Raw genomic sequence first — 27972 nt, forward strand, 5'->3', positions numbered from 1 at the left:
GGCTCCTTCTACTGTTTTATTGGTTTGTATGTTTGCTACCTCCCCTTCTCATCCTTATTCTTTGGAATCTAAATGGGGACAGAGCTCTCATTTGAGAGCTGCTGAATTTGCCCTAATTCCAGAACATACCATTCAAGCTGGGTGTATGCATGGAATGGTTTTAATTTTAAAGTTATACACTGGTATCATTATCTGGTGCTTAAAAGCCCATTGATTTGGACCCTATAAATGTAATAAATATAAACCAATTTACTGGGTATTATGACTTTACACTTCTATAGCACTTTTCATTAGAGGACCTCAATGACTTCTACAACACACCTTGGGATGCCTAGGACAAGAGGCACTGGATGTGTGGCTTTTAAAGGCTGATTCTTATCCCCTTTCTACAAAGCTTTACTCCCCGATGCCATGTTAACACCAAGCAGATGTTTGTTCAGGGCACATGATCTGAGGGCTACACAGATTTCTGACTCCCCTCCCACAGGACACTGCCACACTGACTCCTAAAAATCACTCCAGTTGTCTCCATTTGCCCAGTATCTAGCGTCAGCTAGTCCTCTTCACTGCACAAGTCTTCCCCACCCTGTACTACCAAGGAGAGATTCTTACTTGAACTGACAGAAGATATCTGCATATTCCGGGAGGATGCCACTGGCCTGCAGCACTGTCACACGGAAGGTGAACACACTACCCAGTTTCAGGTGGTCGCCAACCTCCTCGGTAAACCCTTCCATCACCATCTTCCCATCCAACAAAGTGCCTGACTTCAGGTCTTAATGAGACACAAAGACCTCCCGTGAAATATTCAGATTTACTACATCTACAGATACTCGACCCAGCAAAGGTGGGATTTAATCCCCCACCCCCAAACACCTGCTCTCCAGTAGTTTATCTACAAAAGGATTTTTCAGAGCCTTAATTCACAATACATGCAGCTTCATTAATGGTATCACTGATAAAAGCGGTAGGGTAGTCAAGGCTCAAGTGTTGTTCCAAAAAGTGTCTAACAACTCAGAGCAGGGTTAGGTGACAGCGGTAAAAGTGCCTGGGTTCTTCTGAACCCTGTCTACACTATAGTCATCACCAAGGCTACCACCTACCAAGCTGCACCTGAAAAATTAATGATAAAATCCTGGTGTAGACAAGAGACAGTAATCTCAACAAAGTGCAGAGTTCACTGGTAGCACAATGTGGGGACAGTGCGGGTTTAACAGAGTTCTCTTCTCACCCAAAGTGGGGATACTAGAATTGCAAGAGAGGGGTGCACAGTAATTAGCAGTTAGATATTAGCATAAATAAAGAGGCAGGCAACTTCTGAAACCTTCTAGTGATTGACAATGATCAAAAACTCTGAACAGCTGCAACCTAAAAGCTTCTTCTGTGTGCTACATCAGAGTTAATATTTTGTAAATCAAAACTCTCACAAGGAAGCAGTCACCATTATGTACCCCTGGTACTTTAAGGACAATATTCCTTCACCTGTAGCACACTTCTGAATTAAGACCCAAAGCCCCTTTTCATAAAGAATCAGAATAGCCCCATATTTGTCCCCTCAAATCCCAGAAGCTGTGCCCACTTACCCAGTTCGTTCATTCTGTTAATTTCTTCTGGGGGAGTGATGACCTCTGAACTCTGACCTTGCCCTTCCACAATTCTCAGTTCTTCTAGTGACAGTCCAGAATGAGTCATTGCAACTGAAGAAAAGTCACTCTGAGGAACATAAGACAAGGGCTGCAGATGAGAGCCCTGCAACTTCCGATTTGCCCTCTATACTTTTTAACCCACCCTAACCGATCAGTATCTAGAACAAGACATTGTCCTCTTCACAAACCTCTCCAACCCAATTAATGTTTCTTACCTTATTAAAGTATTCATCATCAAAAGAAATTTTAGCTGTGCCAGATTGCCGAATGCCAGATCCATAATCTGGGGCTTCTTCATCCGCTAGAAAGGCAAAGAAAATAGAATATTGGAAACGAATTCAAATGGCAAGAGTGACTCGATGGGATACTAGTCTCCCAAGTGGTGGATACCCCATCACTTGGGTCATTTAAACGTGAACAAGTTGCTAGATAAAATACTGTAGAGAACTACCTAGCACTGGCTTTTGGGAAGGGAATGGAGAAGACCAGCAAAACAGGTTAATGCTACCCATAAGACTCAAAGTTAATATGCTGGAGTTTAAGAATTCATGGGTTAAAACTTTATATCTATATTTACTGTTTAATTGCTTGTTTCTAAATAGGTTACATCCAAAATGAATGGGCAAAAGTGTACAACATGATGAGTGAAAAGACCAACAATCAGAGATGAGAACGTCTTAGAGATTTTTCCAACTGGAAACATGTGAAACATTAAATATAACCCTAACCAGGAAGGGTCCATGGCTTGATTAGCAGAGAACAGGTTTTCAATTCCTGTCCCCACTCTAGTTCCAATGCAACCACTGACCTGTGTCACACCTCAAGATCCTTATCTACAGAGAATTTTTGCTACACAGTGAAGAATAATGAAGGTAGTTTACACCCATTTTAATTTCTTTACCTTATTCATCTAGATAGTCATGCCCAGTTCACTAGGGGTAATAGCTTTATAACCCTTTCCTTCCAATGACACAGTGTACATTAATGACAGTATGGCCATGACAAAACACCCAATACAAGAAGAAGCTTTACAGAAAGGGGTAAAAATCAATCCAAGGCTTTTTACGGCATGTTTAGTAATTATGAACATTGCCAGATTCGTTAGCAATCCCTAGGACCATCAAGGATTATGGTCTTTCAAGAAATGATAAGCAGCCAGATTTACAGTCCTGAAAACTAAAATCCTCTACCCCCAGTGTGAGCACCCACAATGGCACAGCTTCAATGTGCCATATCGATCCAGAGGAACTCTCAAAGCAAGAGACTACTTCAGTCTCTATGGCCCATTCAGCCCCGTCTCTGCTGAGACTGCCAATGAGAGGAGGGATGCCCAAACAGTGCTGAGGTATTTTCTAATAGGAGACATACTTACAGAAGTGATCCGAAAATTAAGAAAGCCATCTTGAAATATCATTGACTAAATAAAGCCATGACATATTTCAAAGATGTTGCAAAATCAATTTGTAATAGCCATGGTTTGTTCTTTCATACCATCCATTGACTTTAGGTATTAAAGTGTCAATGCTAAGGGAAGCAAACCAGGCTAGAAGTAAAATTTTTGAATGTATTCAAATGTTTCATCTGTCATTTGAGCCTCAGCCAGAGTGAATCCCACAGCCTCAGTGTCTGAGACTTCATCACATGTTCCCATTGAGAATAAGACCTACAGTGTTGTCTTCTAATACAAGAGACAACAGTTGGAAGTTAGCCATTGCTAGAAAGGGCAGATAAATTACAAGAAGTATCTGGTATCAGAGGGGTAGCCGTGTTAGTCTGAATCTGTAAAAAGCAACAGAGGGTCCTGTGGCACCTTTGAGACTAACAGAAGTATTGGGAGCATAAGCTTTCGTGGGTAAGAACCTCACTTCTTCAGATGCAAGTAATGGAAATCTCTAGAGGCAGGTATATATCAGTGTGGAGATAACGAGGTTAGTTCAATCAGGGAGGGTGAGGTGCTCTGCTAGCAGTTGAGGTGTGAACACCAAGGGAGGAGAAACTGTTTCTGTAGTTGGATAGCCATTCACAGTCTTTGTTTAATCCTGATCTGATGGTGTCAAATTTGCAAATGAACTGGAGCTCAGCAGTTTCTCTTTGGAGTCTGGTCCTGAAGTTTTTTTGCTGTAAGATGGCAACCTTTACATCTGCTATTGTGTGGCCAGGGAGGTTGAAGTGTTCTCCTACAGGTTTTTGTATATTGCCATTCCTGATATCTGACTTGTGTCCATTTATCCTCTTGCGTAGTGACTGTCCAGTTTGGCCAATGTACATGGCAGAGGGGCATTGCTGGCATATGATGGCATATATAACATTAGTGGACGTGCAGGTGAATGAGCTGGTGATGTTGTAGCTGATCTGGTTAGGTCCAGTGATGGTGTTGCTGGCGTAGATATGTGGGCAGAGTTGGCATCGAGGTTTGTTGCATGGGTTGGTTCCTGAGTTAGAGTTGTTATGGTGCGGTGCGTGGTTGCTGGTGAGAATATGCTTAAGGTTGGCAGGTTGTCTGTGGGCGAGAACTGGCCTGCCTCCCAAGGTCTGTGAAAGTGAGGGATCATTGTCCAGGATGGGTTGTAGATCACTGATGATGCGTTGGAGAGGTTTAAGCTGAGGACTGTAGGTGATGGCCAGTGGAGTTCTGTTGGTTTCTCTTCTGGGCCTGTCTTGTAGCAGGAGGCTTCTGGGTACACGTCTGGCTCTGTTGATTTGTTTCTTTATTTCCTTGTGTGGGTATCGTAGTTTTGAGAATGCTTGGTGAAGATCTTGTAGGCGTTGGTCTCTGTCTGAGGGGTTGGAGCAGATGCGATTGTACCTCAGTGCTTGGCTGTAGACGATGGATCGTGTGGTGTGACCGGGGTGGAAGCTGGAGGCATGAAGGTAGGCGTAGCGGTCGGTGGGTTTTCGGTATAGGGTGGTGTTAATGTGGCCATCACTTATTTGTACGGTGGTGTCCAGGAAGTGGACCTCCCGTGTAGATTGGTCCAGGCTGAGGTTGATGGTGGGGTGGAAGCTGTTGAAAGCATGGTGGAATTCTTCCAGGGCCTCCTTCCCATGGGTCCAGATGATGAAGATGTCATCAATATAGCGTAGGTAGAGAAGGGGCATGAGTGGACGGGAGCTGAGGAAGCGTTCCAGGTCAGCCATAAAAACGTTGGCATATTGTGGGGCCATGCGGGTGCCCATAGCGGTGCCACTGGTCTGGAGGTATATATTGTCACCAAATTTGAAATAATTGTGCGTGAGGATAAAGTCACAGAGCTCAGCAATAAGTTGTGCTGTGTCATCATCAGGGATACTGTTCCTGACAGCTTGTATTCCATCTGTATGTGGGATGTTAGTGCAGAGAGCCTCTACATCCATGGTGGCTAGGATGGTGTTTTCTGGGAGGTCACCAATGCATTGTAGTTTCCTCAGGAAATCTGTGGTGTCACGGAGATAGCTGGGAGTGCTGGTGGCGTAGGGTCTGAGTAGGGAGTCCACATATCCAGACAGTCCTTCAGTGAGAGTGCCAATGCCCGAGATGATGGGGCGTCCAGGATTTCCAGGTTTGTGGATCTTAGGTAGTAGATAGAATAACCCCGGTCGGGGCTCTAAGGGTATGTTGATTTGTTCCTGTGTTAGTGTAGGGAGTGTCCTGAGTAGATGGTGTAGTTTCTTAGTGTATTCCTCAGTGGGATCTGAGGAAAGTGGCCTGTAGAATTGGGTATTGGAGAGTTGTCTGGCAGCCTCCTTCTGGTAGTCAGACCTGTTCATGATGACAACAGCACCTCCTTTATCAGCCTCTTTGATGATAATGTCAGGGTGGTTTCTGAGGCTGTGGATGGCATTGCGTTCTGCACGACTTAGGTTATGAGGCAAGCGATGTTGTTTTTCCACAATTTCTGCCTGTGCACGTCGGCGGAAGCATTCTATGTATAGGTCCAGACTGTCATTTCGACCCTCAGGAGGAGTCCATGTGGAGTTCTTCTTCCTGTGTTGTTGGTGGGAGGGTGTGTATCAGTGCGCTGTTCAGTGTTATCATGAAAGTATTCTTTGAGTCGGAGGCGGCGAAAGTAGGCTTCCAGATCACCACAGAACTGTATCATGTTCGTGGGGGTGCTGGGGCAAAAGGAGAGTCCCCGAGATAGGACAGACTCTTCTGCTGGGTTGAGTGTGTAGCTGGATAAATTGACGATATTGCTGGGTGAGTTAGGGGTACCCCTGTTGTGGCCCCATGTGGCAGTATCTGAGCTCTCATCAGGATGAGATGGTCAAATACCAGGGACATGGTCAAATACCAGGGACAAACCTTGACATTTCAGTGTGGAAAAAAGGACACAATGCCACCAACTGGTTGGCAGATAAAAGAGCTAGTTAAAGGAAATTTATTACCTCCTCCTCTTTCTCAAAATCAGCAAAGAGAAGGGTCAGCTTAGCTAGATATTTCCCCCCCTCTTCCCCCACCTTTAAATCAAGTTTCCCCCCAAAAGAAATAGGGATTTTTGTCCTTACCCAGCAGCCCCAACTAGTCAAACCAACAGTGTCCCATGCAAAATTGAACAGGGTGAGGCTAGCGTGTAGTTCTATACAATACCTGCTATAAGGGTAAGGGAAACCACCCTAGGAGGAGGGAGAAACAAAAAACCCTCAGCCACTATACAAGGACAGAGGTTCACTCTTTTCTTTGTATGCTGAGGGACTCTGATCTGGCCTATGAATAACTGATGAATCAATGCTAACTCTACTCTTCTCCAATCCCTAGAGGTGCCTGTACCCACAGAGAGGAGAATATAATATAAAGATGGTAGAGCACTTTGTATGTGAGTTATAAAGACAGGAAAGACTGAAAAGTCAGGATGAATATATGGTATGTAATGAAGTAAAGGTTTCATGGGTGTTTATTTGGGACAAGCACATGAGATTCAAGACGTTAGAGTCACAAGCAAGTTCTGTGGGTCATCCAAAAATAGTGCCATTCAAGCCTTCATACTCTCACACACAGTCACATGCACCATCACTTATGTTTATGCCATACTGTAGAGGAAAGGCATTTTTTAAAAAGTGTTTTGAAATATGTATTTCCTCCCCGCACCCCGAATCTCTACACCTCGGGTTGTCTTAGTTACCACATACAAATCTCAGAGTGGTAGACAGTGAACATTTCAAAACCTCTAAAAAAGAGATGATACATTTTCTGCAAATTAACTGATCAAATTAGCTAGTCGGCCTTAGCCAAATGCTTTATATCACTGGAAAAAATACAACCCTGGTTTTCTAATGTGACAAAGTAAGTGTCCTGGGAGGCTTGCAAGTACCAGACCTTAAAGCTGGTCCACAACTGAATGCAGCAAAAAAGCCAACATTTTGAAGCCAGCCCCTCCCCCCCACTTTTTTAAATACAGCTGTTCAAAAACCACTCAGGCTTGAACTGCAAGAGCACTCCCAGAGTATCTTACCTGCTATTGCTTGCACTGCCACGCGCAGAAATCCCCGAACCTCCCCCTTCTCACTGACAACTGCCACTCTGTGGATAAGGGGCACTGGGTATAGTAGATTGCTCAGGTATACGAATGCCCTGGTAACAGGAGTGAAAAACAACATCAGAACACCACTTGTAGAGAGCACTTTGTATTTGATTGGTTGACAGGACACAAACGCCTTCATACAGCCTAGTGTCTGCAGTTCTGCTATAACACATTATCTAGTACTGTGGACTGCTATTTTCACATTGCCCTTACAGAGCTCCTGTAGTATTTTCAAGCTAAACTGTGTGAACATAGAGACACTTTAAACCAGAACTGACTGGAGCCAACACGCCTACATTAGTGAGTTATAAAGTATATAGAGGAGACATTTAAGATGGCTGGCTTATGAAAGATGACTTGATGCAATACAGTTGTAAACAGCATTGTTAGAAAGACATTAAAAACTCAAGAGGCTCTACTGCATACAAAGCATCATTAGGAACTTTCCATCCTGTGATTGTAGTTTAAAGATAATTAGAGATGACAAAAGGAAAGTGACTGTTTAGCAATCTAACAAATGTTTAACTTGAATGCAGACAAGCATTTAAAACAGATTTTTGACTAAGCATTTTCTCTCCTCTATGCATATTTTATAATACACTATATATGTGAAGTAATTATCAAAATTCCCCAATTATAAACCATCTTTCAGGCTTCTAAGAAGGGGAGCGACAGTATTCTCTACAGATGAGAAATTTGGAATGTATTAGATTTCCCACTCCCATATAACAAACCACCATGAAATTCTAGAGCAACAGTCCAAAACACTGCAGCTTACAACAGAGAGAATGCAGCATTTTGGGCCAGTACTGGAAAATATTACAATACGTATTAGAACTGAAAATTTTAACACCAAGTAGGGTGTGTGTGTGTGTGTGTGTGTGTGTGTGTGTCTGTCTCTTATTTTGGATTAGTAGTTTGACGAATTTATTGTTCACAACTTTCAAATTATACGTTAAACAAAGTACGCTTTATACTTTCAGTTATATTAGAAAGCTCATTTTTTTCTTTTAAATGGCAGAACTTAACACTGTAAAGGGCTCTTAAAATGGCAAGTTTAAGTGTGGAAAGAGTACCCCCAATCAAAGTAAGTATCTAAATGCAGAGAAGCCTAAAAGATCAGTCTATGGATAGTTCTCAACAAGGAAGGCAGGATAAGGGGTTCTAATGAGTTGAGAAAGATAGTATTAGGAGAGGTTTCAGAATTCAATGGAAGAATGCAGGGAGGGTATGTAATACTCCCAGCTACAATTTCCTTATAATTTATTAACTAGAAGTCTACATGATAACTGTTTCATTCAGATGGTTCTAGCTGAGCTGACAGTGAGTTATACTAGAGCACTGACCACGTTTTTAGCTGGATTTCCTTTCACATACTCAGTTTTCCCCTTGGTCTTTATATCCAGTACAATTAAAAATAAAGCTTAAATCGTTTATTATTCTGGGTGTACAGGGTGAGCAATATGCATCCCTGCTGCCTCTGACCAGTGCCCTCAGACGTACATGGTGTTCACCAGACACAGGAAAACAGATGAAAACAGAGAGGTGAACTCAGTGCCTTGTGACCCATAGTCAAGAACCCAAGTTAGAGAAAATAAGAGGCCATTCCTCCCTGGGCCTCACCTCCTCAACATGAGTTTTTTTTTTTTTTTTAAATGAGGAGGGGGTAGGCATTTGTCAATTACAAACTAAAAGGACTAAAATAATTCTGCTAAAATAAAGCGATGACAAAATGCAGTACAGAAGAGAAGGATTAATAAAGCTGCAAGAGCAAAAAAAAGATATGGAGAAATAATATACAACAAAAACAACCACAACTCAGCACATGAATAAATAAAATTAGGATCTACTTCCTTTTCAGTCTGCTCCAAAGTGAGGTAAACATTGATAAATAGGGCCCTACCAAATTCACCGTCCATTTTGGTCAATTTCATGGTCTTAGGATTTTTTTTAAATCGTAAATTTCATTATTTCAGCTATTTAAATCTGAAATTTCACAGTGTTGTAATTGTAGGGGTCCTGACCAAAAAAGGAGTTGGGGGAGTGGGGTCACAAGGTTATTGTAGGGAGGGTGTTGTACTGCTATCCTTACTTCTGTGCTACTGCTGGTGGTGGTGCTGCCTTCAGAGCTGGGCAGCTGGAGAGCGACAGCTGCTGGCCAGAAGCCCAGCTCTGAAGGCAGAGCTGCCGCCAGCAGCAGCACAGAAGGATGGCATGGTATGGGATTGTCACCCTTACTTCAGTGCTGCTGCCTGCAGAGCAGGGCCCTCAGTCAGCAGCCACCACTCTCCAGCCACCCAGCTCTAAAGGCAGCAGCACAGAAGTCAGGGTGGCATGGTGTGGTACTGCCACCCTGACTTCTGCGCTGCCTTCAGAGCTGGGCGCCCGGCCAACAGCCACTGCTCTCTGGCCGCCCAGCTCTGAAGGCAGTGCAGAAGTACGGGTGGCAATACCGTGACCCCCCCCCCCCCCTAAAATAACCTTAACTCCCTTTTGGGTCAGGACTCCCAGCTTCAGAAACCTAGTCTCCCCCATGAAATCTGTATCGTATAGGGTAGAAGCACACAAAAGACCAGATTTCAGGAGGTGGGGGGAGGAGGGGGAAAGGGGAGAGCAGATTTCATAGTCCATGATGCGTTTTCATGGCCACTAATTTGGTAGGGCCCTACTGATAAAACAGGATGAGGAGGGGAGATTAAAACTTAAGTCAGAAAAAGAAAAAAATTGTTTAGAAAATAATGTTGACTTTAAACCCAAAATTTTCAGGTAGTGCTAATTTGAAGGAAAAGAAGCCAAAGAAAACACTAATGAACTCAAATACTTTACACTGACTGGACCAGGGTAGGAGTTCAGGGAGGTATAACATTACCATCAGTACTAATACACGTAGTTTAAAAAACATTAAGTCCAGGGAAAACAGACACACACATCCTGTTCTCCTCCTCTCTCCACCAGGCAGGAATCTAGCTAGCCTCATATCTGTGTGTATATACAGTAAGGGACAATCTCGACAAAAGGCCTTCCTCCTCTAAAGCTAGGGCTACCAAAACAGTCTATCCCAAGATGGCAAATGAAAATATATTTACACGTGACCCTGATTTTGAAGTTATGATCCAACAGATAAAATACCAAATGCATTCAGCTTTAGATGGTCAGCTGCAATTTGAGAGTCACCTTGATAAAATGACAACCCCAGAAGACAAAAAAATAAATATATGGCTTTTGTCTTCCACTTCCTTCTGTCTAGTTACCAGCTGTGGGTAACTGTTTTAAATCCGGGAAAGTAATGTATGTATACAAAGAATCGTTTAGGGTGCCCATCTGATGTAGGAAATGCTGGATCCTGTGTGGCATGGACAGCAATGGCACATTGGCGGCTGTGGCTGTACAGAGAAAAGCTGTCTTTATCCAGCAATACCACCTTCCTCCACCTGTTACACCACAGGAGTAGGCCAAGCTGGAAGTGGATGCAAGGTTAAGGTTATCTTTCACCTCTCCCTCACACATTGCAGAATTGTCCCACTCTCCCCCAATCATCCCATCTTCAAGTATCTTCCTGCACTTTAGCCCAGCAGACTGAAAGAGGGGGAACTGTATTAGCAGAAAGATTGGTGAGGTAAAATGGCATATTCACAACAAAACTAGAAATTAAATTTTACAAACAGAAATTTTTACCAAACATAAAAACAACAGAACTCAGAATGATCATGGAATTTTCCTTTTTAAATATACACAATATCAATTCAGAATTTGAAGAAAATACAGCATAACCCTCTTCCGCCTCCCTCAAAATATACCAAATGTTTTGATATTTCACCCCATTAAATAGTCAGACTTAAAATCCCAGCATGCCAGAAGAGATAGCTAAAGGGACCAGCTCTTTGAAAAAGAAAAAACTACACTTCAGATAGAAGGCAGACAATGCACGGTATAAAATATTGTAGTTTGATTTTAAGAAGGGCTGGGTAATTGCATGACTAAACCTCAGTATCTTAACTCTCCCTTTCAGGACATAAATTCATCACTGTTGAGGTCAGGTAGGAATGCTACTCTGTCCCATTGTGTCCCTTTTACACAGCAATGCACAGCTAATTAAGTGTACTAGGGCTAATTAAGTGTACTAGGGGGTTTTGTCTCAATCTGTATCAAGCAATCACCACTGTTGGAGACAATATCTGCCTAGTTACTTGTCCATATGCAAAGTTTACAAAACAGGATACATGCTGGAAAATACTAAGGAATGGAAATCAGTTGAAATCTGGTGATATACAACCCCCAGCCATATTCTAGTCAAAGAACAGCAGTAGGTTACTGCTGTTACAACCAGCATAAGGTTACACAAACTGATAAAACTAAATCTATAGTTGGGGGATAGCTTCAAATTCAATTGCAGTCAGAGGACAGATGGAAACCCATGAAACTATTAATTCAATTTCATTAAAATTCTGTATGATCAAAAGTGGTGTTGTATAATAGAGGCAATTTATATGAGATCAGAATTAAAAAAAAGAAAGATCTGGATTCTCTTTATATTTGGCATAGAGTATAAGTTACCTAACTGCAAAGAAGCACAAGTGTTCTTTGTATACACGGCATTTGCTCAACCTGTATATAGTGCTTCCTGTGGAGTCTGGACATTAGGACTGTGAAATTAAAATGAATAGTTCAACTTTTTCCCAAGCACTCCACACACTGAATGAATATACACAATAGCATAATACACTCAGCATGCTGGCACTATTGTGAAGCGTGGTTCCTGCTAGTGCAAGCAGTTACTGCACATGCAGGACAATTAACAAAACTCCACACCAAAATTGACAAATCTGTGTGTTAGATTAACCTGAAATAGTTGTGCTTTCAAATGTGACTTTCAGGTGTTGAGGGGTAGGATACAATATTTCTCAGGAAACAGAGGAATTTTTTGCTTCTTTGCATCTTTAAGAACCAAAAGTTTTTATTCTTCAGGATTGGGGGTTAAGAACTTCTGAGCTCCAATCACAATTCCAATCACTTATGAACTCTCTCTATAGCCTAATCAAGTCACTCAACAACCCTGTCTCAATTTCCCCATCAGTAAAATTGGGCTAACCTGCCTACTGGATATTTCAGAGAAATTATTTGTGAACACTTTTTGTGATCAAAACACAAGTATCCGTGTAACATGCTGTACGCGGCTGTGTCTACATGAGAGTCTTAGATTCTCTAGAGCATATCTAGACTACTAAAATAGATTATCTAAAAACATGTCAGCTGCTTACCTGTTTTAAAAGCCACATAGCATATAGAGTAGACAGGGTTTAACACCTTTAAAACATGCAGAAAACTAGCTAACATGTTTTAAAGGTGTGAAACGCCATCTACACAACATGGTTTGTGGTATTTAAAAACCATGTTAAACAGTTAACTGAGATGTTTTAAAATTCCAACTACTTCCCCTAGTCCAGACAGGAACCTTGGGATGAGCTATTTTTCAAACCTTCAATTTTCCTCCCATTCTACCCCAGTCACAAAGAGGATGTTAAATGAGTTTTCCCAAAGGGGCATTTATTAGATTAGATTTTACAGTTTCCTTCATATTCGCCAGAATGCTCCTTTAGAGAACAGAAGAGTCAGAGCAATACTACCATAAACTCTGCAAGTCGAGTATAGTGTCCAGGTAAACACCACCCTAATTACTACAGGCAAGGGAAAAGGAATTGGTTTTATGTTATGATGGGTAAAGCTTGTATTCTCAAGGACTCCTTGGGCCCTTTAATGTGGAAGATTTGCATTATAATTTTTAAAACTGACAGACTGCCTGAGTAGGTCTGACAAGTCTCATTTCTAGATATGGCTGTTCATGGATTGGCTTGATTAACGTTCTCCATTCTGAAAGGCAAAGTCTCTGCTGCCTATGGCAAGAGCTGGTCCCTTTTGGCTATTCTCACAGTAACCTCACCAACCTTCCCACTAAAATGAACCAAGGGGACCGGTCGTAAAACGGGTCGTGCCCATCATTGAAGAGGTCGGATCCCTCCTCGGTTCCAGCGTCGGAGCCAGTATCATCCACAAAGGCCTCATCATCAAAGTCTTCCATCTCATCCTGCTGCTCATCGGCCAGTTCGGTTATGTCGGAGTCAGCCGTGGAGAAAGTGGGGGAGGGCGTGCGGTCAGCAAGGCGCTCATTCACGCAGCCATGGAAAATGGGGGAGCTAGATATCAGTTAACGGAACACTTTGATTAACACAGCGAGGGGAGAGAGGAATGCTTCATAACAGATCATACTGCTGCAGTCAGCACAGAGCCCACCATAACAGCAAGCAAAAGCTTTAGACCATCTGGACTGGGATGAGATGGGAGGAAGGGGATTGCTGACATAGTTAGGGAAAGACGGAATCCTTGGACTGAGCAAAAAGCAAAGGAAACATGAAGACAAACAAGGCTAATCACGTATGGTTATTTACAGTGTTCTTATTAGCTCACTTAGCATATCTACAATCTGTATATCCATCACAAGGCACTTTTAAAATAAAGGAGTGGCTCAGCATCAGACACTATTAATGGATCTCGAAGGTCTCCTCTCACTAGGTGTTTAATCTTTCCAGAAAAGGACAACAAAACTGCTTTAATGTCACAGCCACACAAAGCCCTCAAGCTCTGGACCAGTTTTCCCTTGGTATTTCCATAAGTCTTCAGTCTCTCCCACAGCACTAGTCCGATGACTTCAGACAACACTTAACTAGTTACTCCAATCCCTTCCTTTTAGAAATAAATCTTAAATCTGATTAAGGATGAATTCAAAAAACACTTACCCTCTGAAAAGTTAAATCTGTATCAAGAAAGTGTTAGGCAGCATTTCCTGCTTCTTACCAGTGTTTTGGTGATGTAAGACAATCAATAAGATCCAGAAGTTGGATCATCAATCCTGAGACCCCACATACATGGCTGATATGATTACACAGCCTAAAACTCTATTCAAAGTCACAGCTTTCTCCCAGCAACGAGTAGATGAATGTGCCAGGAGATAGAATTGTCATCACGTACCTACCAACCAGTTTGAACCAATGGAATCGATCGTAGAAGGGGTCACTACCAGTCATTGTGCTCTCATTATCATCCTGGGCATTGGACGCCATTTCTCCAGCCCTGTCATACATCTCCCGCATCAGCTCCAATCTCTGCCTACACAGCAAAAAGTCCCCCAAAAAATTAATGACAAGAAAAATAAACTATAAGAGTCTGCTTCTATAATATGATGAATGAGGACATTAGTACAGAGATCCTGTGGTCATTTTTCTAAAGGAGCATGCATACTACAGGGACAGAATAAAGTATCATCCTAAAACAGGCAAGGGGGAAGTGGGGGGACGGGGACAAAGAGGTAAGGGGCCAGTTCATCTCTACTGTACTAATGCTCTAGTACAATGTTAGGGGTCACTGTGCTGTGGGAGATGCCATCCTTTGGAAGAACTGCAGAACACATGCCAATCAAGGTCAATAAATATCCCATGGCTCTTTCGTAAGAATAGGTTAAGCCCCAAGGCTCTGGTCAATCTCAAGCTTCAATCATTACATTCTGCCTCCCCTAATTCCTCCTGCAGTTTCAATTAGGCGCATTCTTTACTTTCTGCACTGAACCAATGTATTGTGTTGGTGTGCACTATTGAACAGCTGTCACATTCCACTCAAAAAGTGGCTGCATTTCAGTACTTGGTGAAGTGATCCCACTATAGACCACAAGCACACACAGGATTATTTAAGGTTTATGTTTCAAAATCCTTGGATTATACTCTAGAAGTGCAAAAATAAATTGAAGAAGAATCCATAGTCTCACAAACGAGTAGGAAACCTTGGCATAGCTTGTGCATATTGCACAAGAATGATGAACACCACCACCTCAGACTTGAGACTGTTAAAATTGGGGAAGTTTTTCTAATGGCAGATTTCCATTACTGAAGTTTTACCTTTTAATTCTGTTGATCAGTGGTAGGGTTATGTGAAGCAGAAGAGAATAAATGAGTACCAGACAAGTGGAGGAAGCATAAATATTAAGGCAGTGAGATGAACTGGGACAAGTCTAGAGAGACCTTAAGAAAAAAAAAATCTTTGTAATTTTGAACTAGACCCTACTTGAGTTTCTCCAGGGACCAGTAATGTGTTGCTCCATTCTTCAGATCCTGGACTTCCACAGCCACTACTGTCCGAGGGAAAGGTCTGTTGTTCCGAGTCTTCTCTGTCTCATTGGGCAGCAGCTCAGGGGGTAGAGGGGAATAGAGCGTGTTGGTCAGCAGGACAAACTGAAACTGCACCTGAATGGAGAAAAACAAATATATTCATAGAAATAAGGCACAGGAGGGCTTCTATTTAACTCTAGTAGCAGGAACACTCCCAAAAAGTGTCATTAAAATGAGACTGGGACCCACCTAAACAAAAGGAAGAAACCACTTGATTTTTATCTCTGAGAACAGCACCAATTTGAAGATCAAAAGATTTAAGGAACAGCCTGGTAGTCTAACAGCAGCATATAATTCTGCCATGATGGGCATCTAGATCTAGCCTTCACTTTTTGATAAGATGAATGACCCAACATGGAGTTAAAATGGAAAAGAAAAAGGGATCTTATCTCTAACACAGGCTTAGAGGATAACCAGAATGGGAGCTGGGGAGACAATGTAGAGGAGTTGAAAGAAATACAAATTCAGTATGGAATTTTAATCATGGCAATCAAGCCTCAAAGCACTTCACATACCAAAATAAGAACCAAGAGGTATGCTGGGTTAAAGGCAAAAAAAATAAGTATAATACATGGAAGCAGGATCTGTACACAGACATCTAGGAGTTTGGTGGTGTGTACAATCTTACCTTCTTCTTTAATTCCACGCTGATTGCATTGGCCTCTTTCAGATAGACTGCATTGCCCCAGAGCTGATCCCTTAATGAAGTGAACTGGTGAAACTTCCATTTCCTGAATGCCCACTGGGCCAGTTCATATTCATGCTGAGTCCAGGGCACTGAGGAAAGCAAGGAAACAGCTTAGTCAAAAGTAATGGTTTTCCTTCCAACACACCCATTCAGAGGTTTTTTAATATAAATTAATGGAGATATCCTATCTCCTAGAACTGGAAGGGACCTTGTAAGGTCGAGTCCAGCCCCCTGCCTTCACTAGCAGGACCAAGTACTGATTTTGCCCCAGATCCCTAAATGGCCCCCTCAAGGATTTAACTCACAACCCTGGGTTTAGCAGGCCAATGCTCAAACCACTGAGCTATCCCTCCCCTCCAGATTATTTACTGCTCTTCATTTTCTTGTAAAATTCTTAACGTTGTCACTGAAAAGATAGCATGGAAAGGAGATAGGTTGTACTCATTGCTCAATGGGTAACTAGTTCTGATCTTCCACTCCAAGCACTGGAAGCTTAGTCTGTAAAGCATTTGGAGTAGCTAGACCAAAACAAAATCTAAGTTCTGGTTACTTTATTTGTAGAAATCCAGAAGGCTAAAATGCTAATAAAGAGAAAGCAAATATCCAGGGAGAAGCTAGTTAAGCGCTACATCTGTAGAATCACTCCTCTCTGCCTGGGTGGTCTGTAGCACAGAGAGGAGTTAGCAGCATAAGATGCTCTCCTCACTTACACTAGACCCAATCAGGAATTCTTACACAGGGCAAATCTACTCTACAGTGCTACATTAGCATGCTGCTTAGCATGTCTGGTGAAGAAGTGCTATGCCAATGGGAAAGCGCTCTCCCGTTGGCATAATTACTCCACCTCTGTGAGAGGCAGAAGCTGTGTCAGTGAGAGAGCGTCTCTCGCTGACATAGCACTGGTGTGGACAGCGTTTAGGTCGATGCAACTTACGTCACTCAAGAGAGGTCTTTCACATCCCTGAGCAATGTAAATTAGATTGACTTAAGCAGTAGCGTAGACCAGCCCACAGATTAGAGAATCCTAGCTCAAATACGTGAATATCATCTTTGTTTAGGACACGAGAGCTCTGTGGACTGGCACCAGAATATGAAGCCCTCACCAACCAAAGCTCATTCCCATCCAATGGCTGTTGGGTGGCTTAAGTGAATTTGAGGGTTCTGGTCCAGTTCCTTTGTTCAATGCTCATTCAGAACCTCTTCTGTGGACACAGAATTTCAGTCTATGTGTCAAATTTTGTCAAATGTGCTCTTTAAGAGGCCATCACTTTTTCACAAGTTCCAAAGTTAGTTTTCCATCTTATGGCAAATGTCTCTGTAGTACACTTTCCTTTGCACCAAAAATTTGGAAACAGCCAGAATTGTTTCCAGTCTCAAACTCACCTTCCTCCTCTTCCTCTTCCTCTTCTGTCGTCTCAGCAGCTAGGGATCGCGTCTCAACCTGCTTCTGCAAGGCCTGCAATTTACTCTCATAGTCCTGTGGGAAGACAGGAGATACCGTGTAGGAAAAAGACAGATGAAAGCAAAGAGGAGACAGCCAGATAGGGACAAACACTTCAGGAGTGATAAAGACAAGTGGAGAGGAGATATGCACAAATATTTCCATTTAACTCTCAGAGCTCAGTCTCCTCCGAAATATAATTCAGTAACATACTAGACATCTTTAGAACTTTTCCTTCTAGAAGAGTGGAAAGGAGAAGACAGAGGTGTCTGTAAGATATGCTGGTATGTCTGCCGTGTGTTTTCCTTATTATAAGACCCCCATATACACAATGGCCATAGACTGTGGAGGGCTTTTTTTTCCCCCAGTGGGAAAGAACTCAAACTGGAATGTCAAGAGGGCTTCTGTAAATTTGTAGGTATAATTTACATAGTTTTGAAAGTACTTCTGGCGACAGTGCACATTTTGCATAAAGTGTGCAGTGCCAGTGGATCCATGCCCCACTATTCCAACCCTCACAAACCATAAAAGTCATTAAAATGGAAAACTCACTGCTGAGACAAACTAAATACTGGAATAATGACCAAAATAGGATTATAAAGCATGGAAAAGCTGAAGATTAGTGCTTAGAAATCAAGGTTAAGTGGCCTCAGATTAAAATGTTTGTGAAACAGTTTTATGCAGTTAACATTTCTGCACTGTTCTCTAGATTATTTAGTTTGGCTACATGGGGATGGACTGTTGAGATGGTGCATCTTCATTTAACCAAGACCGTGAAGAGTTAGATATTCCATTGAGTTGTGTCTTTTGGTGCAATGGAATTAATTTTATGCTTTAAATGAAGTTTATTCCTTTATCAAGTTCTCACCACCTAGGGGGTGAGTGCAACACACCATTATGTATATTTAATTTCTCACAGGAAGAAAATAGTTATAGGTTGTTTATACAGATAAGACTGACTGTGCCGAGGCCAAAGCAGGTTTGGTTCTGAGCATACTATGGTCCCACTGATAAGGAAGTGCAGGGAGTTCTATCACCTCATTTTGTGAGAAATTTATCCCCATCATGTGAAGTGCAGGAATGGACCAGAGGTATTTTTCTTGTCTCTTAAGTGTTTGGAAAAGATTCAGACCCATCCTAATAGAAAACGTTTAGGATGTTGTATCTTGCAAGAGTAATTGCTTGGACAAAGTGAGATAAAGTGTTCTGTCACCACCAATGGGTTCCTTCTCCCAGTGGGTGGAGAGAAGGAGAATGATAGCATAGGAAAGAAACAATTTATCTTGGAGCTCCCCTATGAGGCACATTGGAAGTGAAAGTTAGTATATCCTGCTAATTTGCAGAGGACTCTGCAAAGGCTTACTCAATACATGAAAGGAAATACTGATATTCATGGAAATACAAAAAAAAAAAAAAAGCAATAAGACAAATGGGCATTTACTCAAAGGTGCATCTCAGGCTCTAGATCAGATGCCAACTTGGGTACAGGAGACGACAGAAGCTTATCATACACTTTTTTTTTTTTAATATGCTGGCATCCTAGATGTCAATAAGAAAGTTACTAATTGTGAAAGACTGACTACCTGGGTGTGGAGATGCATGTGAGAGAAGGGGTTTGGACCAGAGAATTTCATCCAGCCTAAGAGGTAGAGAAGATGCTATGGGCCAGATTTTCAGGAGTACTCAGCACCTTGTAGCTCCCACTGCTCCCATTTTTCAATGTCTAAATGGGTGTTTGCGGGATGCTCTTAAAACTGGCCCCTCCATAAAACTACCTAAAACTCACTCTGGTAATAAAGTTGCAAACATATCCAATTTAACACGGATCAGGAGAACTTTCCGCCACAGAGCACCACTGCAGTGCCATAGCCCTACTAGCCAGGGTGTTCTTTTGAAAGGATAAAATAAACATAGCACCAGACTTCTGGACAGATGTGTCTTTTTTAAAGACACTTTCAAGCAAATAAATGCAACATGAATTTAATCCTTAGGATTTTTATGTGGGGGGATCAAGGGGCAAATACACACCAATACTTCAGAAAGTGCAGAAGGTGTTATTGGGTTTTTTGGAGGAATTTATGCAGATATTTAGGTTGCATTTCAAACCTCTTTGCTAGTCCATGATCCAAAATCCTAGAATTCATTCACTTTCCCTTAATGCATTTCTTCCAATGCCACAGTCTAAAGTCTAATTGTTATGAAAGTGACAGCATTGCATTATTCCCCATTCCAATGGAGCCTAGTGCCCAAACCTCAATGTTGCATTGTTTTAAGCCCTACTTAAAGAAACAAAATTCTTTGGACTTATTTACATGGGGACACCCAGGAAACTTAATCCAAATTAACTAAACATATGAATGATCTTTGAGTGTCCCCGTGTAGACAAGCCCCTAGTTAAGCTAAACACCTCATGCACCCACAGTATGCTGTGATCACATATCTTAAAGCAGGGTCACACCAGGTCAGTACTTTGATGGAAGAATGAAGGAGCACACAGAAGCGGAAGGAATGAACTTTAGAACTCCAGCAGGTGGCACCGTTCCCACAAGGTGATGGCATTAGGGAGGTGACTGCTGTCTTATTCTAAAGATATTGAAACAGAAGTCCTAACCACTTGAGGTCATTAAAGCCCCCCTCTCCCCCCAACCCCGACAAAAAAGACTAAGGACATTTGGTTGGGTTTTTTTTTTTGTTTGTGTTTTTGATATCTGGGCCACATTTCAACTCCTTGTTTTTCCTTGAACTTTTAGCTGAAGAAAATTCACTCATCCTAAACTGTAGTTGCTACAGGTTTCAGAGCAGCAGCCGTGTTAGTCTGTATCCACAAAAAGAACAGGAGTACTTGTGGCACCTTAGAGACTAACAAATTTATTAGAGCATAAGCTTTCGTGGACTACAGCCCACTTCTTCGGATGCATATAGAATGAAACGTATGCTGGAATTGATATGCAAACTAGAGACAATCAACTCAGGATTGAATAAGGACTGGGAATGGCTGAGCCATTACAAACATTGAATCTATCTCCCCTTGTAAGTATTCTCACACTTCTTATCAAACTGTCTGTACTAGGCTATCTTGATTATCACTTCAAAAGTTTTTTTTCCTCTTACTTAATTGGCCTCTCAGAGTTGATAAGACAACTCCCACCTGTTCATGCTCTCTGTATGTGTGTATATATATCTCCTCAATATATGTTTCACTCTATATGCATCCGAAGAAATGGGCTGTAGTCCACGAAAGCTTATGCTCTAATAAATTTGTTAGTCTCTAAGGTGCCACAAGTACTCCTATTCTTTTTGTAGTTGCTACAGTCTCTCCACAAGGGGTTGCATTTCAGTGGGGGATGAAGGGATTCCTCTGTATAGTTGATAAATCGGTTTATTAATTATCCCTTTGGAATAAGAGCCATGGGTAGAACAGATTTTTTTTAAACATTGTGTCCCATGCTGAAGTTTGATTTCTGCTCTGTAAGGAAGGGATTCTGTTTGTTTGCCTGCTGGGGGGGGGGGGGGGGGAGTGAGAGGGGGGTAGAGAGAGATGAAGGCTTCAGGCTGCACCAAGTTTGACAGCAACATAGAATACCTAGTTTCAGAGTAGCAGCCGTGTTAGTCTGTATCTGCAAAAAGAACAGGAGTACTTGTGGCACCTTAGAGACTAATAAATTTGTTAGTCTCTAAGGTGCCACAAGTACTCTTGTTTTTTTTATAGAATACCTAGAACTCTAAAATGCATTTCAATATAAGGCAGCTGTCTTCTAGAGATCTTTTTTTTCCTCCCTCAATGATTATAACTGTAATTTGAAACTCAGATAGGGAACAGTGGGGTGAAGGATGGGAGAACAAACAAGTGTGTCAAATAGTCAAACATGAAGGGTAGGATTCATTTTCCTGGAGTTGGTCTGGAGCTTTCAGAGACAATACTATTAATATGAAGATGGCATTTTAGTGGTCTCCTGCTGTCCTGTTTACAGAGACAGAGGTGCTGTGGGAGAAGCAGAATCGAAGGAATATGCATTTCAAGTAGTGCTTACAATAGTGGTGCATTATGTTCCATCACAACACATTGCATCTGTTAGTACTCGAGTACAGACATGTTATTTGGGTATCGTAAGGACACAGTAACTCATCCTTTGTCTCTCCTTTTCTGTAGTAACCTTTTTTTTATGTGGACTAAAAGCAAAAATGATACACACATATCTAGAGATATGAACATGTTCACAGCATGTAAATTTTTTTCCTTTATCCTCATCTTACAAAAAGGAACAGTTTTTTTTAAGTCGACTAGGTCGGGTATATTTTCCCAGAATAAGGAAACATTTCACCAGTTAAAGAAATAAGGAAACATAGGACTGTTTCCTGGCAACTGGCACTACTCTAGTGTTTAAGTTATCAGCAGCTTGGCTTTCAACAGTGAATAGAAGGATGAACAGTCATCTTGATTCACAGACCAGGTGATGGGACTGCAGGGCTTTGGTACTTGTTGTGGACTTTTTTTTTTTTTTAAACACTGAAAATAAAAATTCAGGCCAAGTGTTCGATACTTTATCCGAGTGGTAGCTTTCAACTGAAAAACTGTGCGGTATAACAGAACAAAAAACTGTAGAGAGAAAACAGGACAGCTTAGAAAAATCCTCAAAGCTTTTTATTTTCAAATGTGTGGTAGGATTGTTTTGTTTTGTTTTTAAATGCCTAAGTGGGGTCTGCTGCTCCAAGAACACATCATGGTACAGACATTTCTCTCCTGAATTTCTGTGCCTCATTCTTTGGGAATAGCAAGATGGTAAAGATAGGCTTCCCTATTCCTTAGTCTATAAAGGGAATTGTGAATTCCCTGCTGTGCTTCAGAATTTAAACTAATGGCAGCAACAAGTGCACAATGGGACTGTATTAAGGAAGATTACAGCCCATATCCTTCCTGCACTGTAAATGAAGTTTCTTAAAATGTGGTGGCAGAAGCAAATGGGGTCCCGCTATATCTGTCTCAAGAGTAATTTAATTTTACATGGGCCAGTTTGAGGAACAACTGAAGGAGGCAGACATTTTTAACTGAACTCAACTAGAATGGGTCACAAGACCAAAAAAAAAAAACCCAGAAAGGCTAAGCTAAAGTTTTGTGCTACTGAATATTCCACAGAGATAAGTCAGACGCTTACAAGAGTATTTCATAGTTTATTGAAAGAGCACTTGTTACAATACAAACCAGCTCTGCTTTTCATGAGGAAAGCATTTGCTCTCAAGACAAACTTTTTTTTTTTTTTTTTTTTTTTTAAAGTGAACTAGACAGATCTGAAAATCCCATAATTTCATTGGAAGGAGACTTACTACCTCCTTTAGAGTAACAATAGGTAAACATGGATTTCTCATCTGGCAGTTCTTAAAGTGGTTCAGAGGCAAGTATCTGAGTTTTAAAATACACAACTTACAAGAATGAATGGGTAAAGATACTGAAAATACGTTCATAACACTCATACAAAGCTCTCCCCCTAATTTGACAGATTTCTTAAGTCAGATATACTGAAAAAGGACACTGAAGTGAAAAAATAAGAAGCATTTCCCTCCCACCCCAAGTCCCCAGTGAGATTTTAAGGGTAAGAAAACTCCTCACACTAAGGCACTGGTGCATGAGAGTCAGCTGCCAACAAAGCAAACAGAACATCAGCCCTTGACAATTAACTTACTGAAAAGGCACCTGCATCATGGATGCCTCATTTTCCCATTAGCATGAAAGCCTTCTCACACTCGTATAGGAAATAGACTGTTTTAGTGCTTGTTAATTCCATCTGCGTTATAGAAAGGGATAGTTTAATAGTTTTTAGGTTTCATCCTACATGGATTGTAATAGCCTCTTAAAAGTTTGAAAGAAAGCCAGCTTCCCCTGCCCAATTTTGGCATCCAGTTACTGTATTTTGCTCTTTTTTCAAGTCATGCAGGAAAATTAAGAAGCAGTTTATGTGGACAGCTTCAGAACAGCATTTGCTAGGTAACTGATGCAGAATTCAAACAAACTGAGTGTTTTTCTAGTGCTGCATCAAAAAACACTGAGTCTTGGGTAACAGAGTGATGGGTTTAAAACCCATTCCCCATCATTCAAATATTTAGAGCTAAGGAGAACATTTCTTCCGAGGTAATTTTAAGCCAACACACATTGACAAGACTTCTATTTAAAGTCTGGGATTTAAAAATCAAGTTAGTATATTATTTTATCCCATTTCAAAATACATACTTGAATGGATTTCAAAAAATAATTGCATGCTGCATATTTTTTGCATACTTCAGCTGGTTTTGCATCTGTTACTGCTATATTGCGCAAATAGAAGGGGGACACACAAAATAGACTTGTTGGGTCTTTCCCTTGTGCCTGGCTCCTACCCAGGATAATCTCTGCTTGGCTGGAATGTTCCATATGAAGGCACATGGGAATTTCCCCAGATATTTAATCTTTTCATCTCTCCCTTCTTGCCACAAAACAGAGCAGGTTCTAAGACATTTGAAAAGGATGGCAGAGGGAAAAATCATATCACTCATTATAGCCGAATAGTAGGAATGGGACAAACTATTTACATAGAATTCTATAGTAAAGCTAACAGCACAAGGTTATTAAATAAATTAGAGTGCTGACTCAAGCTGGAAGAAAAAAGTGTTGTCTTTGTACAAGGGCTTCCTTTCTTTGAAGGATCAGGGATTTCAGTGTTTCCATTGTTCAGATAGACTGAAATATGGAACAGACACAATTGGCATCACCATTTTGGACAGAAAATTAACCTAGTCATCAGTTTAGAGCAGTCTGGGAAGCAACACGATTGAACCTCCTAAATCCCAGAGATCATGTGTCAGGAAACATTCATGTGACCGGATTGCAATGCTGAGACCTGAATGACTGATTCCAAAGTAGTAGGTCTCTGGTTGCAATTTAACCATGGAGTTACAACCAGCACCTTTGTAATAATATACATCTCTACCCCGATATAACGCTGTCCTCGGGAGCCAAAAAAAATCTTACCGCGTTATAGGTGAAACCGGGTATATATCGAACTTGCTTTGATCCGCCGTAGTGCACAGCCCTCCCCTCCCCCCCCGGGAGCACTGCTTTACCGCGTTATATCCGAATTTGTGTTACATCGGGTCATGTTATACCGGGGTAGAGGTGTAGTTCAGAAGGGAAGAAAAAATATGTAGGCAGGAAAGAATAAGGGAAGGTAAGTTGCAGGGAATTTCTACTCATTTATAGCTATGCTGAAACATGCAGAAGTAAAACTTAGCAGTAGGGCTTATGTTTAACACAAGGAAATGACCTCAAGTAGTAAAATCAAGGATATTTGTGCAACACAGCACAAGTCATTTAACTGTAGAAATGTAACAATGTGATCCGACCACACTAAATCAGCCATAAATACTCAAGTTTGTTTTAAAAATTGCATTCAGGTTAAACCTTACAGTAAACCAAGTTTCCCTCCAAAGATTCAGATTTGTCCTAAAAATTCAAGTCCAAACACAACTTAAGTAAATAAAAATTAATGAAAAGACTGTTTTCAAAAGCAAAGAAACAAGTCCTATAGTTAAGAGTAGCACTTTCCAATCAAGATAAAAACGCCAAAAACCCATAAGCCTAATTCTTAGTCAAACAGCGTCTGCTTTTTTGTCCACTATTTTTAGTGCCATTTGTTCTGGGAGCTTTGAAGTAGGATCACAGGGTTTGCAAATGTTGATGGTGTTTTCATTTGTAATTTTAGGTACCTTTGTTTATGGTATAAGTTAAAATACTGCATCTAAACTGTACTTTTCTGGGGGATGGAGAGTAAATGAAAACAAATGTGATTTCCCCTTAAAGTGACAGATTTGTTCAACAAGACTTGAAACAGCAGAGCAATCTGAAACCAGAAGGCACTAGAATGAGGTATTATGTAAAATGAATCCGTTCTCTAGCCCTCCTTTTTCTGCCCCCTCGAATTCACGGTAGTATTCTAAATCCTCATCAGTAACACATCTGAGACCCAAAGCCTAACCAAGGCAGTGGAAGAAATCGGCTCACTGAGTGTCTTTACTGCACCATTAAAGATCAAAAAAGTGCAGTGCATGTCTATCATCTCGGTATAGTAAATTATAACTAAAAACCATTATAATAGAGACAAGATGGGAATGAGAAAAAGCTTATTTCTATAACATGGCTCTGGCCATGTGCACAGTCCTCCATATAACCCCATTCAGAGGCAGATTTCTACGGTCATGGCAATTTTATACTGATGTTAATGAAACTAGGCAGGAGGACAAAAGGCATTGTGCACTCTAAAGGGAGAGAGAGAATGGGAGGGGGGGTCAAGTGTCCAAGTAGCTCTCATAAATTTTGGTAAAGGAGACAGCAGGTCTACAAAAAGCCACATTGTCTTGCCAGCTGACAGCTTTTGGTTTCCAATAATTATTTAAAAACACGGGTTAGGAGGTGAAAAGTGAATGGAATTGAGGAGCCAAAGCTAAGCTTACAATACAAATGGTCTGTTTCTTCATTTCTAACCAAAAGGTCATAAGAGACATTCAACGCTATAAACTAGATTCCCCTTTTGATTGTCTACATAAAAACATGGAGGAAGGCAGCTCTTTATATATTCCAGACAGTATTTTCAGCTTTAGAAAAATACTCAAGACAAAAAATAAGGAAGGTACATGAGCTAGTAGGGTACCCTCTTTTCCACAGTCTTCTAATCTATAAAAAAGGGGTCAACATTTTTCACACTATTTCTCCAAAGTCTTGAAAATTGCACCATGATTCATAAGCAAAACAGATGTGTTGAAATACCAATGTCTTGTGCTTTGTACATCAAGTCACTCAAGTTCCAATTGGCCAACTGAAACCTAAGGTAGATGGTGATCAAAACTGTCCCAACCCAATGCTTCTGAATGATAAGGCAGCACTGACCCCTTCCTCCCATTTGTCCAGTGAATCATACTGTAGTTTCTCTGCCAGCTTTGAGGTTAGGTGCAGAGAATTGTCGTCTCATCCGTGGAGGTGTCACAAACTGGTCGTAATGGCTGGGCCCATTAATCTGTTTTGGGTAGATGTTAACTGCATTGCTCTCTGCATTGCCTCCACTGTTGTGATTGCAATAGGATTGGTGGTGCTGGTGGATGTGGCGCTTCTGCTGGAACTTCTGCAGGTCTGGGTTCTGGGGCCCACTGTGGGAGTGTAGTGATTCAGATGACCCAGATGTCTGACGGCGCAAGTTTTTCTGGTAGCCATTGTTGAGAGAATTGCTTCTCCAGCGTAATTGAGGTGGTGTCTGTTGCCGACTGCTAGGCTGTGGCTGAGTGTTCAGCTGTTGCCAGTTAATCTGGATATGATCTTGACTCCTTTGTGGGTCATGTAGGTTCCACAGTTGCTGAGGATCCTGGGAGACCGCACTGCCACCTTTTTCTTTGTTCTCTTCTTTGTTCTCCTTCTCTTCCTCCTTTGGAATTCGGACCTCAATAACCTCATCCTCTGTGATAATTATGTGAGTGCCTGGACTCCAAGAGTTTCTGTGTTTGGGGTTGCTCTTAAATGGAAACCGGGGCTTACGGTTTTCAGGTGGGATAAATCGGTGAGGCATGTTTTGTCGACGGAGCTGTTTGGCAATCTCCTGCTGTTGCAAGTTCTTAAACCGAATTTGCTCTTGCCTCATCCAGTGTAACCGCCCACGCCTGAAGGCTGGGTCATCCTCCATTAATTGGGAAACACGCTCCTCTTTATCAAGCTCACCATTCTCATCTTTTTTCAAAGCATTTGCATACTTCTTGTCAGCATCCACCACACTCACTGAGTTTGGATTTTTAACATTAGTAGCATTAGAGGTGGTCGACTGGGCTCTCAGCTCTTGCGACCCTATCAGTGGTAAAACCCTCTCCATTTTTAGCATCTTATTTCGGAGAACTTTTATTTCCTCATCCTTCATGTTGTTCTGCCTTTTCACTTCCTGCAAAATATCTTCCAATTTGTCTATATGTACCTTGAGGTCATCCACATCAGTCACTCCCTTCCCACTGGCCATGACATCTTCAATCCTCTCATCTCCAACTCCCACAGTATCCCAGACATCCCGGGCAACAGCTCGCCATGAGTCACGCTCATTGGGATCTTTCTTTCCATACATGGCACAAAGCTCTTTCATTTTAACAATGGCCAGTGCCTCAATCTCCTGCCTAGTATGCCTGAAGTCATTGAGGGCTACCTCATAGCAGATCTCCTTCACAGCCTGTATCTTCAAGTCTGAGATGGTGACCCATTTGGAGTCTTTACTAAGGCGCCGGCGTTGTGGTATCTGGTACATTTTAATAGGCTCTCGCTTCTTCCCACTGCTAGGGAGACCACACTTTTTTACAATGGTCTGCAGCTTGCTGGGAGGCAGCTTCTCTCTCAGGGAGGTGATCAGTCTCCAGCTCTCCTCACACGATCTCTTGTCCGAATCATCCCCACTATCAGAGTCTGCATCCTTTGGAAAAACAAAAATCAAGAAGT

The 27972-nt window shown here is 41.6% G+C and overlaps 1 protein-coding gene across 6 annotated transcripts in view; it reads right to left on the reverse strand.

The window, feature by feature from the left end:
* KIF1B (kinesin family member 1B) overlaps positions 1 to 27972 on the reverse strand; it is a 139108-nt gene that overhangs the window by 34396 nt on the left and 76740 nt on the right. For 3 of the 6 annotated variants that reach the window (XM_054008921.1, XM_054008920.1, XM_054008919.1), the window contains 9 exons: positions 17429 to 17522; positions 15986 to 16134; positions 15254 to 15432; positions 14168 to 14305; positions 13087 to 13335; positions 7076 to 7194; positions 1862 to 1947; positions 1584 to 1713; positions 613 to 775 (listed from right to left, as the gene is read on the reverse strand). In XM_054008921.1, coding sequence (XP_053864896.1) covers positions 613 to 775; positions 1584 to 1713; positions 1862 to 1947; positions 7076 to 7194; positions 13087 to 13335; positions 14168 to 14305; positions 15254 to 15432; positions 15986 to 16134; positions 17429 to 17522 — 1307 coding nt within the window. Of the gene's footprint in view, positions 1 to 612; positions 776 to 1583; positions 1714 to 1861; positions 1948 to 7075; positions 7195 to 13086; positions 13336 to 14167; positions 14306 to 15253; positions 15433 to 15985; positions 16135 to 17428; positions 17523 to 22659; positions 27947 to 27972 lie in introns of those variants that run through there. The other 3 variants (XM_054008925.1, XM_054008922.1, XM_054008926.1) reach the window with 2 other exon arrangements.

This window comes from Malaclemys terrapin, chromosome 19 (genome assembly GCF_027887155.1).
Source record: "Malaclemys terrapin pileata isolate rMalTer1 chromosome 19, rMalTer1.hap1, whole genome shotgun sequence".
Taxonomy (NCBI): Eukaryota; Metazoa; Chordata; order Testudines; family Emydidae; genus Malaclemys; species Malaclemys terrapin.